This window comes from Typopeltis vanoorti, chromosome 21 (assembly GCF_054136105.1).
Source record: "Typopeltis vanoorti isolate ZY-2024b chromosome 21, IOZ_Tvanoo_1.0, whole genome shotgun sequence".
Lineage (NCBI taxonomy): Eukaryota > Metazoa > Arthropoda > Arachnida > Uropygi > Thelyphonidae > Typopeltis > Typopeltis vanoorti.
Genome location: NC_143569.1, coordinates 93,074,860 through 93,094,305, shown reverse-complemented (window position 1 = coordinate 93,094,305; position 19,446 = coordinate 93,074,860). Strand labels below are relative to the sequence as shown.

The following is a 19,446-nucleotide window of genomic DNA, read 5'->3' as shown; positions in this document are numbered from 1 at the left end:
TTGTTCGTCTCTGCATGTTAAAGTATTTTTCAGAAGCCAAGTGATTTGGTGAGCTGTTTTAGTTACTTTTGCAATGTGCCCCCTAAACTTCAACTCCCTATCCACCAACACTCCCAAATCCCTGGCCTCATCAATCTCCTGGAGTATGATTCCACCAATGCGATATACTGCTGCTATTCTTTTCACCCCAAAGTGCATAACCTTACACTTTGCCACATTAAATTGACATCCATTTTTCCTAGCCCAGTCCTCCAAACTATCCAAATCATCCTGTAAAATTTTGACATCTTGTGCACTCACAATTGCTCTACCCAACTTTGCATCATCAGCAAACAAGTGAACACTTCCTCTCAGATCCTTTCCAATATCATTGATGAACAAATTGAAAAGCAGTGGTCCAAGAACAGAGCCCTGTGGCACTCCACTAGTCACAAGACGTCTTTTAGACTCCACTCCTGAATAAACCACTCTTTGATATCTCTCCTTCAACCACCCTCTTATCCATCTCACCAACCCTATATCTATACCCATCTGTTGCAGTTTACTGATTAGGGTTCCATGTGGTATCCTATCAAAGGCCTTGGCAAGGTCCAGTAGTATCACTGTAAACCCATTACCCCTATCCAGTTCAGCCGTCACTGTGTTATAAAACGTGAGCAAGTTACTGAGGCATGATCTACCCTTCACAAAACCATGTTGTCCCCCATACAATATCCCATTTTCATCTATCCAATCCTGTATTCTTTTCTTGACTAATTTCTATAAGACCTTGACAATGATTCCTGATATGCTAATCGGTCAGTAATTTACAACAGCAGTCTTGGAACCACCTTTATGCAGTGGAACTATTTTCCCCTCTTTCCACCCGCTCGGGACTAACCCAGACCCGAGACTCAAATTAAACAAAATGGCAAGGGTACTGACAATTCTTTAGCTGCTTCTCGTACAACACGAGCTGGTATACCATCCAACCCCACAGATGTATTGACATTGAGGTTATGCAATAGACTACTCACCTCCACTTCATTAACCACAATTCCCGTATAATCTACTGGTTTATTCGTTTCTGCAATGTCACCACCTGGATGATATACTTTTGCAAAGTGCTCACTCAGTAACTCAACTATCTCAACTGATTCAGTTACCTCCCTACCATCAGCATTCTTTAAAATCAATCTGCCATGTACATTTTTCCTTTTACTTGCTACATATCTAAAAAACTGTTTAGGATTCTCTTTAGCCTGCATGGCCAATGTTCTTTCGTAATCCTTTTTAGCTTTTCTTACCACACTCGTCACCCTTCTGGCCTGCACTTTATACCGTTCATGTGCCTGCCGGTCACCCTTCTCCTTAAATTCCCTCCATAGTTGTTTCTTTTTTTGCAACTCAAGCTTAATGGTGTTATTCATCCATTTAACCCCTACTTGATTTATTATTCGGACTCTAGGTATACAGTCAGCCATTGCTTCATGCAAGCACTTCTTAACTACCTCCCATGCACTATCAACTTCTAGTCCTTGCAGTTGTAAAATGCCATGGCACTGAACCAATCAAACTCCTAAGCATGTCATACTTTCCAGCCCGATAATTCCACATGTACCCTGTCTTAATTGAAAATTCTACACCTTTAGCCACCTCCCAAGTTAAGACCCTATGATCACTCTCACCGATTGGTGGCAATGTGGTCATATTTGTTACAGCCAAATCCTCAGATGTAATTACTAGGTCAAGCACTCTCTGACCCCTAGTATTTTCCATTACATGCTGTCGCAGATAGTTATCCCTTAATAACCGCATAAAATCCAGTTCCTTCCTTCCGTGTGTCCTCTCCTCACTCCAATCAATGCGACCATAGTTGAAATCTCCCATAATAATCACCCTCCTTCCACCCATTTCTTCTATTTGCTTGTGCATACTGTCACCACCATCTTTTCCATCACCTGGTCTATAGCAGCACCCAATTGTATATTTAGTTCTGCTAGCCACAATCTCACACCAAATGGCCTCAAATGTGCTCTTTTCTCTATCCTGCAATTCAACTTCTATTCTCCTTGGCTGGAGCTCATCAGCTATCATCAACAATACTCCTCCCCCCATTTTATTCTCTCTGTCATTCCTGAACACATTATACCCATCACATTCAATCCCACTAGTTATATCATCTACAGTCAGCCATGTTTCACTAATACCTATAACCTGTGGTCTGGAAGTGCCAACCATGGCCAAAAACTCTTCCTTCTTGTTCCTAATACTCCTAGTATTAGTGTACATGAATTTAAGACCCCCATCAGCCCCAACCCTACCTTGATGCCTTATATTAACTATCCCACTCAGATTTGTTGTCCTTATTTGCTCTGGCATATTATATTCATTCTTACATTCAACTGCCTCCATAAGGACTGTATCTCTACTCCCCCCCCCCCCCCCCTAACAAATCTAGTTTCCCTGAATTTGCACATCCACTACATTCAGCAACACTTTCTCAAGTCTTCTTATACCGTAACCATTCAAATGCAAGCCATCCATCTTATATAGATCCTTTCGCCCATCAAACTCACTCCACACATCCATAAATTCCACACCACTCGTTATACATAACCCACGCATAAAGTCATTCGCAATTATAGCCCATCTTTTAAACATTTCACTGTCATACCGTGGCAAAAGACTAATCATTCTAACTCTCTCACTCTTTTCTTTTGCTACCTCAAACAATTCATTCAGGTCTTCTATCATTTCCATTTTATCTCCTTTCAAATCATTCGTACAGAAAATTTTAGGTACAAAAAGATGCACTTTTTTGTACCTAAAATTTATCTGATAATTAGGACATGTCTTATAAACTGGAGGGTCTTATACACCAATGTGTATTTTTATGTATGTGCAGTTATGAAGCATCATCACTTGTCCATAATGCATGGTCAGTTTGAATAGTTACATGGTCATTAACAGTCACAAATTTAAACTATTACATTATTTATTTTATTATTTAATTAATTAATACATTCTTATATTTAAATTTTTTTATAACCTATGGATTCTATGAAACACAGACATAGCTATATGACTGCACTTAAGCATAGTGCGATTGTGTACACAAAAAAGAATGGCAATAGGGCAGCAGAGGAGCACTTTGGGACTCAGCCTACAGAAAAAATGGTATGAACTTGGAGGAAACAAGAGCAGCATTAATAGAAGCAAATTCTAAAAAACACAATCTCCACAGAAAACTGACAAAATGAAGAGAAATTGAAAGTGAATGAAAAACATGGATAATGGATCAAAGAAGATCGGGTTGCTGTGTATCTACAAAGATTATTCAATGAGCAAAATTATTGGCAACAGAAACAGCATCGATTTTACAGGGTCGCCATCGTGGTGCTTTAGATTTATGCACGCATGAAAAAATGAAAATATCACAAAAAAAAGCCAGATGAATTCAAAGAAAATTGAGTTTACAGATTCATCATAAATGCTAGAAAACAAGATAAATTTCAACTTTCACATAGCTAATATAGATTAGCTATGTGCCTGACTTTTAATGTGCCCTTGAACAAGACTGTTGACTCTACCTTTTTTCAATTTTTAAAAGAAAAACAATGTGCTCAAAGGAAATCTCCCCAAAGGAGTTTACATTCATATTCATCTAAAAGGAAGGGATGAAGTTATGAATAAAGAAGCTGTGGTCCAGACATCCTAGCAGTTTACATCAGAAACCTGCTTTGTCAATATGGGATTAGTTTAGATGCCATAAAATCTAAGCTGTTAAGAATGAACTTTGCAAAATGAACACAAAAATAGCTGTAATCCCAGGAGGACTCACCCCCATGCTTCAACTTTTAGATGTATCAACAAACAAACCATTTAAAGGATTTATGAGGGATAAATGGGTCAATTGGATGCAATCTCCAAATTTTGAGGAAACATCTACAGGTAGCAAATAAAGAGTTCATGGAATAAAGTGAAAGATGAAATTATGAAATCTTTTCAAAAAGTGTAGCATTAGTAATTCTCTTGATGGTGCGGAGGATTACTTATTTCAAGATGGTGGTGACTTGGTTTCTGATGAAAAATCAAATTCAGAAAATTTTGAGAGTGAAGATGAATAGAGATTTGAAAAGAAAATTAATATTTGTAAAATTTATTTTGTTTATATTATTATATATATTATTATATGTTAGCTTTTTACTGATTTGATGATTTTTTAAGATTGTTTTTTAAATCTAATGAACAAATATTAAAATTTTAAATAAAAAAATTAATATTTACATGAAAAATTTGATGCATAAATTCCACATGAAAAATGTGATGTGTCCAATACAGTGGTGTGTCTTATAAGGTGAAAAATATGATACATATTTTTAAATCTCAATATCCTATCAATAGTTGCAGAAAACCTACGTATATAATGCCAGCCAGCAAAGCATGACCATGGTGTGAAGGAATTGTAGGGAATAAAATCATCCTTGCTCATTAGAGAGTGAAGTAAAAAAAATGGAAGGGAACAATACCTAAAAAAATACTAAATTTTTCTGACTACTGTAGACTGAAAAAAAAAAAAAAAATAAATAAATAAAAAGTTGGTATAACAGATGTGAATAATAGCACTTTCTTTTTGGTACAGAACACTTTGAGCTTGCACTATGACTTAATTCACTGGATATACAGCTACAACTATTTCAATACACAAAATGCTCTTAATAAATTAGGCTAAATAAAATTTTCAAGGCTATCTTGTTTATGACTTTTACCTCTGGGGCAATATAATCTGGAGTTCCACAGAACGTTGTTGTTGTAGCACCATCAACAATACCTTCCTTGCACATTCCAAAATCTGCTATCTTACAATGACCTTCACTATCTAGTAATATATTATCTAATTTCAAATCCCTGAAAATAAGAAAGAAAGAATATAATCATTTATTTGAATTTGTCTATTGTTTCATTTTCTCTAATTCTATTTTCTAGTGAATCAGCAACAATTCTAGATAATTTCTTATATTGGTTAGAGCTGAAATCTATACAAAAACATGTTAAAACAATGTCTATTTCTTAACATCATTTATTGATGACATACATAACAATCTGCCACACAGTATATAGGCAGAACCTACTGTTAACATAATGTAAACTGTAAACTCAATGGACAAAACATTAGCGATAGGGGTGATGGGAAGTTGAGATTGGCATCCCCTGCGCAGAGTAAAACGTATCCAAACTGAATGCAGACGGTAAAAAAAAGACAAACATTGGGGCTTCCCCAAAGTGTATCACAGTCAACGAACATGGGTAAATGTGGCAATCTCTCGACTTTAATCGTAGACATATTATCAGTGCAAGACAGATGGGTCATTCCATCTCCCATGTGGTAAGAACCCTAGGGTTCTTGAGGACAACTGTATCAAGGGTGTACTGAGAGTATACCATCAACAGATATACCAGGGGCCAGTGAGCAAGTGGTGGCTGACCACACACCACTCATGACCGTGGTAAATATAGACTGTCCACACTTGTACAGACATCACTGCCCTGCAGTTGGTCTGTACAAGTTTGGACAGTACAGAATGGTACAACATATCCTGCATACCATGGGCTACAGGAGCCAACATCCTAATTGTGTACCAAGGGATGCGCAGTGCCCGATAACGAGCTGGTACACAATTAGGATGTTGGCTCCAATGTCAACAACTCGTTATTGGGCACTGCGCATCCCTTGGTGTCGGGCCCATCAAAACCAGACTTCTGCAGAGTGGACCAGAGTCGAATTGTACTGAGCTGATGGGAGAGTGTGGTGTTGATAGCATGAGGCCATGGTCACGTCAGGTAGGCGCTGTGATGGTCTGGGGGGGGGGGGGGGGGCTTCTCATGTGACACATTAGGTCCCTTAGTGTCTAGAGATATCCTTAAATGCTGTGAGCTACCAGAATATGCTGGCTGATCACCTACACACTTTCATGACCTTCACGCATCCTGGAGCCAATGGTCTGTTTCAGCAGGACAACGAACCACCCCACTGGGTTGCACCCACTCAGACATGGCACGAGGAACACTGTGCCTTAGAAATCCAGGGATATCCAAGGTCCCTGGATTTAAATCTGATCAAAATCTCTCCGGGATTCCATTGAGCAAGACATCAAATCCATGAATTCTGGGACTGATGTCTAAGGCACAGTTGTGGACAATGCCACAACAGGCATGGCTAGAAAAATCCAGCATCTGGTAGAGTCTATGCCTCTGAGAGTACAGTCTATTATTTGTGCTAGAGGAAGACCAATATGCTATAAGGTAGGTAAATCTAAATCTCTAATGTTTTGTCCATTGAGTCCTCTACCAATCTTTGCCAGCAAAGGTTGGTCGATTGGTAGAGCAGCCTCTGCTACTAATGGTTTGCAAAGAGTTAAGCAAGTTTGAGTGCAGTTAGTAGTTGGAAAGGATCAATCATTCGATGCTGTTGGCACACTCTCCCTCAATGAGTCTTTGGATTACCTGGAGGTGTCACATAATAATAATAATGCTGAATGTATTCTTGAACTGTTACAGTATCTGAAGACTATGGTACTTTAGGAAGGCATTCTTTCTTCTACACAATATCTCAATTATCCAACCTTGAAATAACCAAACCTTAACTCTTGAATGGGTTGACATTTAACTGTGTTTTGAAGCACCATGTAACTGTACTCTCAAATTATCTGACAAGCACACTGATTTCCTAATCAAACTGGATAATTTAAGAATTACAATATATGATGGAGTCTGTGTAGCTCAGTGGATGTGACGTTTGCATACCATGGTGCTTGGCCGCACGAAGGAAGACTTGATTTCGAGTCTAGTCAGCGACTAGAGGAAATTTTTCTAAGCCTTTTTTCGACCGGTTCCCAAGTTAGTCGATCTCTGGCACGGGCAAGCAGGTTTTTTCTCCCGGAAACTCAGGTTTTTCATCCCATAAACTCAAGAAAATCGACCGTAGAACCCACATTATTTCAGACATTAAATACGAGTGTTAGGGACCAAGAGATGGCGACACTTGTTGAGCCGTCACTCTTCACTGCATGCCGCTTAATTAGTGATAGCCTTGGGACAACTATCTCTGATTGGGTACCATTGGAGATTGAACTGCCCACTCAGTCTCCAAAAGTTAGATAGGGCTAAAAAAATGCCTCTCCTACTCCCTATATACAAGGGAATAAAAAGGCATTAGCTGATTTTTTTATTTTTTTTTTCAATATATGATACAGTTTAAAGATGACCACCTTTTGGAGTCACTGAAGGATCAGAGTTGGATAACTGGGAATATACCTCTGCATAGCCTTCAAGAAATACAGAGAGCCAGCAAAGTGACCTAATGTTGAATGTTTACCTTCCTACAGTGCATCCTATTATTGGGTATATAGTGAATACTGAATGAAAAAGGAAATGCTGGAAACGTAGAACTTAACCAACCAAATGATATCATCGTGTTTGTGTGTAGTTTAAACTACACACGAACATGATGGCACAAAATGAACACGTCATGCCAGTGGGGGACACTGCTTGGTTAAACAAAGATTCCAATGTCAGGAAATCAGTTGTGAGCAGTATGAACAACTTCAAACTCAGCATCATTGAAGATAGGCACTATCAACATTAGAAGCATAAACAGAAAGCAGAAGAGCTAGCAGATGAATTATAGAGATACCATGTTGGCATAACTGATGTTACTGATGCAAAGATTATAAAAACCAATGCAATATATTTCTAAATATTATGTTATATTAAGCAAAGTAATCAAGGAAAGGAGAGATTAACTATAATACTGAACACTAAACATGAAGATAAAAAATTATTGAATGCTAGCAATTTCAACAATGATGGAAGCAAATCCATCACTGTTGGAAGATTGGATAAGAGACTTACTTATGCACCTATAGTATGCCTTATGCCTTTTGTTTGATGGATAGTTTGATTTTACATCAAACTCTCCTTCCTATAGGAAGATAGCTTGATGTAAAATCAGGAATTAAGGGTCAATGCAATCCCTACTGACATTCATCAAAATGTACCAGTTACTAAGAGTGGCATTAAACTTGATATCTAAACTGGATATGGAAAACACAAGTCTTCATGCAGATGATATTTTATGAAATCCACTAGAAGTTTACAGGACTCTTTAAATAAACTGAACAATTCCTGTAACCAATTTAGTATGAAAATCGGATGAAAAGACAAACAGTTACTTCGAAGTAAAAAAGTATGAAAATAAAGCAGGAAGGTGGAGAACTTCAATGCATTCTCAATAGAAAATCCACAGAACAGATATTTCAACTTAAGACAATTTTTAGTGAAGATGTCAAAAAAAAAAAATATATATATATATATATATATATATATAAAAACAGAATAAACAAAGCTAATATGATGGGGAACCAGATTAATGAATTGTGTTTTGATTGAAGTTTGCAGACAACACATGAGAGTTCTGCCCACAGATATGAATAGTAGGGAGTGCATATGCGATGCAATTGGTAGAATCATATTCAAATTAAAATATCAGAAAGGAACATATGAACACTAAAGAATGTAACTTATTTGTGCAATCGGCAAAGTCCCGTTGTTGCCAGTTAAGAGAGATTCTACTATTCATTTTGCTTTTCATAAACTGTGCACTTTCTGTATCTAATGGCTGTATTACAAACAGCTGTTACACATTTTCTGGAACTGGAAATTTGAAAGTGCATGTTAAGATAAATCTGTTTAATTAAGTGTTATGTTCAGTGCTACAATAAATTGGTTCTGTTTACATACATGCAGCATAGCCTGCAGGAGCGGAGCATTTTTCCATTAAGTGTGTTGCTCGAGTTGTCTTACACTAATTGTTCCTAAATATAGTATACAGATGCTAAATATCTGTTTACTGTATTTAGCCATAAACAAAGCTAATTATCTTTCTTGTTTGTGAAGTATAGCATCTGTTGAGGTTGGAAAGTTTTTTTTAACAGTATAGGGACATTTTTATTCTAGTCTTCAGAAACAACAGGCAGTAAAAATTTATCTATTCCTGAATAAAAATGAATACTTCTGTGTATTAGAAGTTGATCTACAACAAAATACCAGCATATGTGAGTGATAAGACAGAAGAGCCACTGACACTAAAAAAAAAGTAATGAATGTAGGATTCCCGAAAGCGTGAACAATTTCAATAATGATTGGATATTATGTATCCTATTATTGCACAAAATGTATACTGAGTCTCAGTTAACAAAAGAAAATTCTTAGAAAATGGAGTGAAATGTACATAAACCAAACAAATGCACATAGCATGCACAACAAATTTTACGAGATGATTTGTGCCTCCATCAAACCACATGTATTCCTGCCACGCCTAAATGAATCACCTGATCAACATTATTAGTTCATTGGATTAGACTCTATCTATAGTTTTTAACTGAACTACTAAATGTATTAGTGGCTGTTTATTATTGGTGTTAGTTATTTATACTTTGCAAACAAATCTCTTTTCCTCTTCTTGTCCTTATTTTTTTTTTTAATTATGCCATCATAAATTCACTTATTCATGTCTAGACTTCATAGGATCACATGCTATTTGCTCTACCCAGCAACTTCTGGGACACACATATCACAAATGTTAATTATTAACATTTGCCATTAATGAAAGTATCTCTACTCACACTTATTCTTTCCTTTCACATGTCTTATAAATTATGGTTCACATATTTTTACCTTTGAGTAATTCAAATATGCCAACCAAATAGAGTATTCTCCTTCATTGCTGTTTTCTAATAAATCCTAAAACAGATTGTTCTCCCACTCTATGCAGATTTGGTTACAATTAATTGATAAAGTATTCAAAATTATCCTACAATTAATTGCATGGGACTAATGAAGATGGGTGCTAATGTGTTATGCACTCTCAAAACTTTCATACATTGATAAAAATGCAATCATACGGTCAAAATTGATGTGAATTTTGTAGTGCGGGTTGCATAACCCACGCGACAGTACACCCAACTGAAATGGGCATGCAACGGCACTGTTAATACACACACACACACACACACACACACACACACACACACACACACACACACACACACACACACACACACACGCATGGATGCATCTTCTGCACAGCCTTCAAATCTTTCGGATAGCTGAAAAAATAGCCAAAATTCTTAGACTCTGCAAGTATTTTTCATTTGGTTCACAGAATGCGAACCAAATGTGTAGTTTTCTGATATAGTTCTGTTTATTTTTATTTACTTTTATTCTAGCGATTTTAGTTCTTTAAATATATTCTAAGTTTATTTGTGGTATAAATCCATTCACACCTTTTTAATTCCCCAAAGGGAGTAGATGAAACCATTTTAGCCTTTTTTTTTTTTTTTGAGAAATCAATGGCCATCATTGATAGCTGGCTCAAGATTATCAATGATCCAAAGGCATCTGAGGAGACTACAGCACTACCACTACGTTGTGCTCTCCCAACACTATATTATGGTCTGAAATAGTGCAAGTTCTGTAGTCAGTTTTCTTGTTTCATTGGTTTAATCCAAGTTTCTTGAAAAAAAATAACTTATTTGTCCATGTCAAAGATCAACTAACCTAGGAACCAGTTAAAAAAAGCGTAGAAACAGCTCTTTTAGTTACTGACTAGAACTGAACTTAGACCTTTTCCTTAGGGTGGGGCCTACAACTATGGAAGCAAACACCATTTCTAGAGAGCTACATAGGCACCTTGCTTCCTTTGGCACAGGTAATAAAATAATAAAGTGTTGATGTCAATATTGTGCTAGCATGCAATAATGGGTACTGCTGTATTTTTAAACATTGTATTTGTAAAATAATTTGTAAAAATGAGAAGTTTCTATATTAGTATTTTCACCTTATAATTCTCACCCAAAGTAATTAGAAGCATTTAATCTAATATACTGTTTAAATCATACTAGTAATTATTTTTTACAGGTTATTTCTCACATTTGACAAAATCAATGATTCATTCCCAAATAATAAATATGTGAAATTTCTATACCTTAGACCAGGCGTTCCCACCCTATGCCTGCAGGCACCATGGTGCCCATTGACCAATTTGTGTGTGCCTGCCGCTGTTCAACCGTGTGCCGTATAGTTTGAAATAATCACGTGCACATCATGCAACAATTCATGGCATGCTATATGATGCATGCGTTAATGACACATGACAAGTATTAAACGCATACAATGTAAAGTAGATGCGCATTCGAAATTGTTCATTATCTGTTGCTAGTTATATGAGTATAATTTTAACGTGTCTTGTACTTAAATTTTTGAAATATTTTGATTTTTAATCCTAAAATGAGTGTATCAAGTAAAAGACAATGAACCTATAATTTTAACTGACTGGGAGGAATCATATTGTTTCGTTAATTTTAAAGATAATTGTGTTTGTTTGTTGTGCAACAGTAGCATTGCAATTCAGAAAAAACTGCATGCATTGCAAAGCTTGTTCAAGTAAATGCTGAAGAACTGGAGCTAGAAATTTTGGATCTTCAGAATGACATTGCACTAAAATCCCATATAACAGATGAAAACTTCTGGAATCTAGTGAATAGAAAAAAGTTTCCATTCTTAAAAAGAACAGCGTACAAGATAAAATAATTTTCTGGTTCCACATACCTTTGCGAATCATTGTTTTCAACCATGAATATCATAAAATCAAAATATAGATCATGACTCACTGATGAGCATCTTGATGATTGTTTAAGAACTGGAATATCATCATTCTCCTAATTATGAAGCACTGGCCAATGAAATGCAATGCCAAAGATCACACTAACTTACATATATATATATTTAAATTTTTAAATACTGTAAACTTTTAAGTAATAAAACATTTGATTATAATGTAAACTTTGTATGTATTCATTTAACAAAAGAATTCAAAAAATTTGCTTGAAAAAATAGATGGTGCCTGTCGCCCTACCGGTATTTTAGAATGTTGCTCTAGGAAACAAAAAGGTTGGGAACACCTGCCTTAGACAATATTTCATTGTTCTAATATTTTATTTAGATATATATTTTGATCAACATTTAAGACAGGCACAATCTTTCCTTGCATCTTGTTTCCTATATTAATTCTGAATTTTCTTTATATATGATCACTTCTGATTCCAATAAAATGAGTTATATTCTTGTATGCAGTATATTATCAAACACTACATCATTTTTTACTTTATATCAATCTGTTTAAGTCTATAAGCAAGATTGGTTTCTAGATTAAATTCACTAAATTAGTTTCTTTTATCTCGTTTGAATACAGGGTGTCCATAGAGGTATCCAAAAATACACATCTCAGCATCTATAATGTTTATTAAAATAATTTTTTGTTATTATACAGGGTAACTCACCAAGTTTTTATGAAGGTTAGTAAAGCTCAATGTGGATATCTTTTGTAGCTTGACAGATGTCAAAACAACACTCTGCATCTGAGGCATTATTAGAGCAACTGCTGCAATGATAAACTGTTAAATGTACAAATCTCAAACTTTTCTCTGGTACACATTCTTTAATAGTCCCAAGCAAAAGTCCAATGGAGTCATATCTGGAGATCTAGACAGCTAGGCAGTTGGGCCTCCTCTTCTGATTCAACGTCCTGGAAATGTCTCATTGAAAACTGTAGTAACATCTTGATGGAAGTGTGGTGGAGCACCAGTTTGCCAAAACGTAAAACCTGGGGGAAATCCGTGGAACAGCAAAGATGTGCAATATGTCAAGGTAAGTGTGTCCTGTCACTGTGAGCTCTATGAAAAAAAAAAAGGATGACATCATTTTTTTGCACTCCTAACCAGACATTGACTTTTGGTATGTTTTCATTTTTGATCACTTGGTGAGGATTTTCAGTACCCCAAATGTGTCTATTAACTTTCCAGGAAATATGAAAGATTGATTCATAACTGAATAACAACAGCTCAAAATAATTGGGATTGTCATTGATATGGCTGATCAACTCAGCAGTGAAATAAGCTCTCAAGCGGTTATCATCTAGTTGAAGGTGTTGAAGTTTATACGCAGGCAAATGGAGACGTTTGTGAACAACGTCATGATTAGCCTGTCTAAACGACTCATGTCAACTCCTAAAGAATGATGCATGCACTTGATCCACAGTCTCATCAGTCACACTTTTTTGAATGTTTCCCAGTTTATGAAACAAAACTTCCCATCTCTTTTAGTCTTATCCCACTGAAGGATGTATTTTGATGTGGAAGGCTCTACATTCCATTCTCATCATGCACACTGACAAATGTGTAACTGATTTAAATTCAGCTAACCAAAGGAAGCACTGCAAGTTCTGCTGTGGCGTCCACATCTTCACTGAGGCAATAGCTATTCTTATGCTGTTTTTGTGCATATTAGTCATGAATGCACACTAGTGAAAGTGTGACAAAAGAAATCTTGGAGAGATTTCCCATCAACTGAGCTTTAGTTTGAGAAAATATGAGTGGTTCTCAGAGTATAAGCTGTTCTTTTTGGATACCTATAGCCCAGACACCTCATATAATTTGGTATAACTATGATTGTTTTCTGTCCAGTTAGCATACATATATGTTTAAAATTATTAACTAACTTAAACATCGAGAAAAAATACAAGAGATATTGTAAAACTCAATGTAGCTTAAAAATATCAAAGCGCTTTACATCGATTTTTTACTAAGGTCAAGTCTCATGAGAACTGTTACAAAAATAACCTTGTTTGTCTCTATGTAATTTTTGCTAAATATATAACGTAAATAACCCTATGGGAATTGATTGTATTTACCGTTTTAACTCAAGTTTCTAGAACAAAGGCAATGCTTTGCCATCGGAACTTTGTATAATAGCTATGTGTAAGAGCACAAGAAAGTTGTTTACGATTAAGTGTGTGAGAAAGTTGTTTGTAAGTGCTCCGCATGAAACCTTCAAAGCTAGTATCAAAGAGGTCGGTTAGTTTCAGAGAAGTTTCCCCTGTATGACAAGATAAAGAAAAAAAGAACGGGCCGGCCTTAACAAAAGGAGCAAGGAGAACTGCCGATTTCTTCGGGGTTTACAACCCTTGGTGCAAAGTCCCCGAGAAGGCGAAAATAAAAGAGGACTGAGCTGAACATCAAGGGGCAGTTTCCAGCAGAGAACCAGAGGTAGTCAAGAGGAGGTGAGGTCCAGTTGCTGACAGAAGGAGAGGCGAGGCGCTGTTACCGAAAAGAGCCAGAGGCAATCAGCGGAGGAGCAGAAGCATACTGACCCAGAGAAACAGACTTTATGGCGAACCCACACCACAGAAAAAAATTGGGAAGTCAACTGAAGCCAAAAGCTGCAGAAGGATCTTCAAGCCTGTATGCTGAAACTTCTTGCCTGAGCTTTTGAGTACCAGGAAAATTGCGGTCCAAGAACAGCTAATACACCAATGAAATGCCCCATTAAGCAATGCATGAGATGAAAGAAAAATCACAGTCTTTGATACAGGACCTATGGAAGATGTCATGACAAAGAGCCTCGGTAAGTGTGTCCAACCTCTAATGTACATTCTTTTTGTAATCTAGGAGATATGTCAGAGATAGACTGATAAGAAATAGTAATAAGAAATACCTATAAGAGAGTCCTCTGAATTTTTGTTAACTGGAATATTAATTGTAAGATATTAACTTGGCATAGCTAGTTAATCTCTTTATGAATAAATTAGTCTCGGCAATTTGGTTTTCTTAAGCAGAGAAGTAACAGAGTAAATATATTGTTTAGTCATTTAATATTGAAAAGGGAAAGGTTGTTTCTTTATGCCAAAAGCATAAAGGATAGGAAGAGAAGAGTAACCTCCCTTTCGCTTATTTAATGTACTTTATTTTAAATGTGTTTTAATTATATGTCAATATAGAGTGCCCCCTGATTGTTTATTTTACAATGCAATGTTCCTAAAAAATTATCGGACTTGTGAGCAGGAAACCAAGTGAGATAGCCGAAGCATATAGTTAAGTGCAAATAGACCACGACTGTTTGTGTAAAGTTTTACTGAAGGAATTTGTACTGAAGGAAAATCAACCGGCCGTATTACTGAGTTTTATGCCAATTAAAAGATATTATTGGCATAGTCTCAATAAAAATAAATTTTCTAGTATCCATAGGCATAAAACTTGTAGTGCGAAAGGCAGATAAACATAGTACGCAATAGAATAAGCAAGAAAGGTTACGAGAGAGAAAGCACGCACTGCTAATTAGAATAACATTATTTCAAAGGCGCAGTAACCAAGCATCATCATCAAATTCCTGCCATGTACCCTCAAGGGGTGTACAGGATATGATAGTACTACACGAAAAAAATTACATCATTATTAATTTCCTATCTACAATTTTCCTCTAAATCAGCCTGTTACTTGTCAAGACTCCAACATCATCAGATTTTATATTTCTATCATCTAAGGCACTTTGTACCATATCAATCCACCTATATCTTGGTCTTCCTCTGGGTCATTTTGCTGCCAACCTGGAAGAGAACACTTGTTTTGCTAATCGTACTTCGCCCATTCCATACCACCTGAGATTAGCTCTACTAACGCATTCCTGGATGCTGACAATGTCAAATTCTTTCCTAATATCCTCGTTTTTAATATGATATTGCCATTGATGCCATCTGTTCACGCCATTAATCTTTCTCAGGACTCTCATATCTGTGGTCTCTAGTCTTTGGTCAAGTGTTTTACTTCTGACCCAGCTCTCAGATCCATAAGGTAAAACTGGTTTGAACACTGTCTTGTATACAGCTAATTTAGTGTTCCGACTAATTTCCTCTCTTATTCGATATGAATTTATTCAACTGACTTCCCACCATACCAGCTTTGCTGATTCTGTTGTCTATTTCTATATTTAATTTACCATCTTCAGTAAAAATCGTGCCTAAATAGCTGAAATGCTTTACTTGTTCCACAGGTTCTCCATTCACAATGCAGTTGACATTTTCAATGATTCTGCCTATTTTCATTGTCTTTGTCTTTTTATTGCTGACCTTCATACCATATCTATTACAACAGTTATTCAATTTAGTCAGAGAATCTTGCAGACTTGTAGCGGATTTATTTAGAAGTATAACATGATCCGCATAAAGCAAAGAGCTGACATTAACATCTCCAATTTTGATATCATGTTTAATACCACTTTCCTTCATAATGTGATCCATATAATGAATAACAGAGTAGATAATGTACATCTTGTCTCACACCAGATTTAACATTAAACCATCTTCCTGTACTTCCTTCAATTCTAACTGCTGACTTACAACTCAAATAAAGACTAAGTATTGCTTGATATAATGCCCCATTGACACCATATAACTGCAGCGTATTGAATAGCTTCTCTCTTGGCACCTTGTCATATGCCTTTTCCAAATCGACAAAACTTAAATACAGATCTTTGTTATATTCCCATGCTTTCTCGACTATTTGTCGTAAAGTGAAGATCTGATCCTGACAGCCTCTATTTGGCTTGAATCCAGCTTGTTCTTCACCAAGCTTTTCTTCCACAATTCTTCTCAACCGTTTCTCAAGTATACTTGTATAGATCTTGCCAGGAACACTGAGTAGGGAAATACCTCTGTAATGCTCACATGCAGTTTTATTTCCCTCTTTATATATGGGTAATATGAGAGCTCTACTCCAATCATCAGGAATTCGTCCCTCTGTACAGGCTTTCTGAACTATGCAGTGCAGCCACTGTAAGACTCTTATACCACCATACTTCAGCATTTCTGGTCGAATATCATCTACTCCGCCTTTCCACATTTCAAGCCTTTGATGGCTTTTTCGACTTCAAATATGGATATGTATTCCTGACTGCATGCCTGGTCAGTGTTTTTTACCACTGTGCTGTCATCACTGCTTGTTTCATTTAGCAGTTTTTCAAAGTAATTACTCCATACTTCAAGGATATCTTTTTCTCCCGTTTTCATGTCACCTTTATCATCTCTAACATCTTATACAGCACTCTTTTCTCCATTCCTAAGCTTCTTCAACAACCTCCAGAATATTTTGCCACCTTCTTGATATTTATTTTCTATATTACTATAAATTAAGGGGATATTAAATCCCACATAGTTTTAAAACCGAATAAGAAACTCAAAGATTGGAATCAGAGAGTTTCTTGCCGAATATAGTAAACTATAAAGTATCGGCGAACACTAGCGTTAGCCAATGCAAGTGATCCTAGTACGTAGTAAAATACTGGGCAGCTCGTTGCAAAGGTGGAGGAAGAAGTTCAGATTGCTATTCTTAGGTATTTTCCATAATGTAAAAACACATTTCCTAGGAAATGTATGCTGTTATTACATTATGGAGGGAGGTCACTACCCAGACTGGTTTCAGCCTTTTTTGAGGCTTCATCAGTGAGTAGCTATACCTAATACCAAAGTTTATAGCGAAAAGAACTTATGTACTTTGCGAACGAGTTTTCCAAACAGGTGCAACCATTTAGTTACTTAAGTATAAAGAGCTATATTCTTGCCAAAGTCCTCCCATGATTTTGTTTAGCTAGTTTTTCACAGTGTTTAGCATTCTTGCATTTGTCTCTATATTCTCTAAGAGCACAAGCTGACTTATTTGACAGGAACTTTTGATATGCTTTCTTCTTTTCCTTCACTGCCTCTTTAACTTCCTGTGTCCACCAGTTAGTTCTGATTTTTTTATCCTTACAGACAACCTCACCACATGCCTCTCTGGCAGAATCAATCAATGTTTTCTTCAGAGTTTGCCATTGAATCTCCAAGGTTTGATTCCTATTCTCAAACCTTTTCATTATTTCTTCAATAATCTTTGTGTATTTTAGTCCACAGTTAATATCTGAGAGCTGCTCAACTTTTATTCGCTTTAAAACTTTCTTACAGTTTATTCTTTTCAATATGAAATTGAATTTTATCTTGCTCAAGACTAAATAGTGATCACTTCCAATTTCAAATCCTCTGTACACTCTGGTGTCCTGCACCAGGGAGAAAATATCACTATCAACAATAACATAGTCAATGAGACTTTTCTTATTACTAGCCTCTTCTCTCCATGTGAATTTGTGCACATTTTTATGTTGGAACATGGTGTTAGTAATAACCAGTCCATGTCCTGAGCAGAAATCCAACAGATATTTGCCATTATTATTAGCTTTGCTCTTTTCTCCAAATTTTCCCAAAATATTTTTGTATGTCTGACAATCATTTCCTACTCTGCTATTTAGATCTCCAACAAGGACCAACTTTTCATTTTTCATTGTGTCAGTTGCTTTTTCTAAAGCCTCAAAAATTCCTCCACTTCTACCTTAGTAGAACCTTCCGTGGGACCATAGACACAAATAAGTCTCATTGTCCAGTTCCCCACTCTCATATTTGCCCACATTACTCTACTTGAGACTGACTGCCATTCAAGAAGATTAGCCTCGTATTTTGTGTTGAATACTATGGCTACTCCTTCTTTTCCTTGATTGTCATTGCCTGAATATAACATTTTGTATTTATTGCTCAGAAAGATCTCACCAGTTTTGGTCTTTTTTGTTTCAGTCACCCCTATTATGTCGATCTGGTACTTATCCGATTCCTCAGTTAGCTACATTTCTTTGCCATTCAGGCTTCTTATGTTGATGGTACTGATCTCGAAGTCTGGTGATGTTGAGTTGGGGTAAGTTTTAGGATTTGTTCCAGTAGCTGACATTTCGCTGTTTGCCCTGGTTCCCTGGTGAAAACAACGGGGGCCTTGTTTAACCGGGCGATGCCCCAGCCTGCATGAAATTTTGTCATGTTGTGCCATCATTTTTTATTTTGGTTTAACCAATAAGAATACAATTTGGTCGGCTAAATCCCAAATTGCCAGCCCATCCTCGTTCGTTCAGTATCCAAGTAGATAACCAACAGGGTGCACCACAAGAAGGTGAGGATTGGACATTAGGTCAGAAGCCCTGGTCGGTTCTCCGCATTCCTTTAAAGGCTATGTGGAGGTCTCCTCTCAGTTATACAGCTTTGACCCTTAAGCAACCAAGCAGGCTTTATAAATAGCAAGAAGTAATAGCATCACAGTTTACAATTTAAGGTTTCACTACTAGTTTCATTGAAAATTGCGAATTCGAAATCCCAAAACTCCGAGCTTACCTCAGTCAACCTAAAGTAAAACACAACCTTCTTCAGTTCCCAGGAGTATACAAAATCATTTGCAGCTGTGGTAAACCATATTATCGCCAGACAGAAAAGTCCATCTCTCCGCCTAGAAGAATACCAATGTGACATTTCTTATAACAGAGTCAGTGCTAGTGCCCTATCCAGAAACCCTACCCTATCTCGGCCAATACCAATGTTGAAAGATGACAACATCAAATAGACTGGAACTCAACTTCAAACATCCATAAATGCTCCGATGAATTAGAAAGACGTATCTTTGAATCCAAAGAAATAGCTCTCAACCCTTCCCATTTAAACAGCAATCT

General features: G+C 36.5%; 1 protein-coding gene across 2 annotated transcripts in view; it reads right to left on the bottom strand.

Moving 5' to 3' along the window:
- Positions 1-19,446, bottom strand: part of Pkc98E (Protein kinase C) — a 343,235-nt gene that overhangs the window by 52,749 nt on the left and 271,040 nt on the right. For both annotated transcript variants that reach the window (XM_090411701.1, XM_090411702.1), the window contains one exon: positions 4,752-4,890. In XM_090411701.1, coding sequence (XP_090267827.1) covers positions 4,752-4,890 — 139 coding nt within the window. The remainder of the gene's footprint in view (positions 1-4,751; positions 4,891-19,446) is intronic.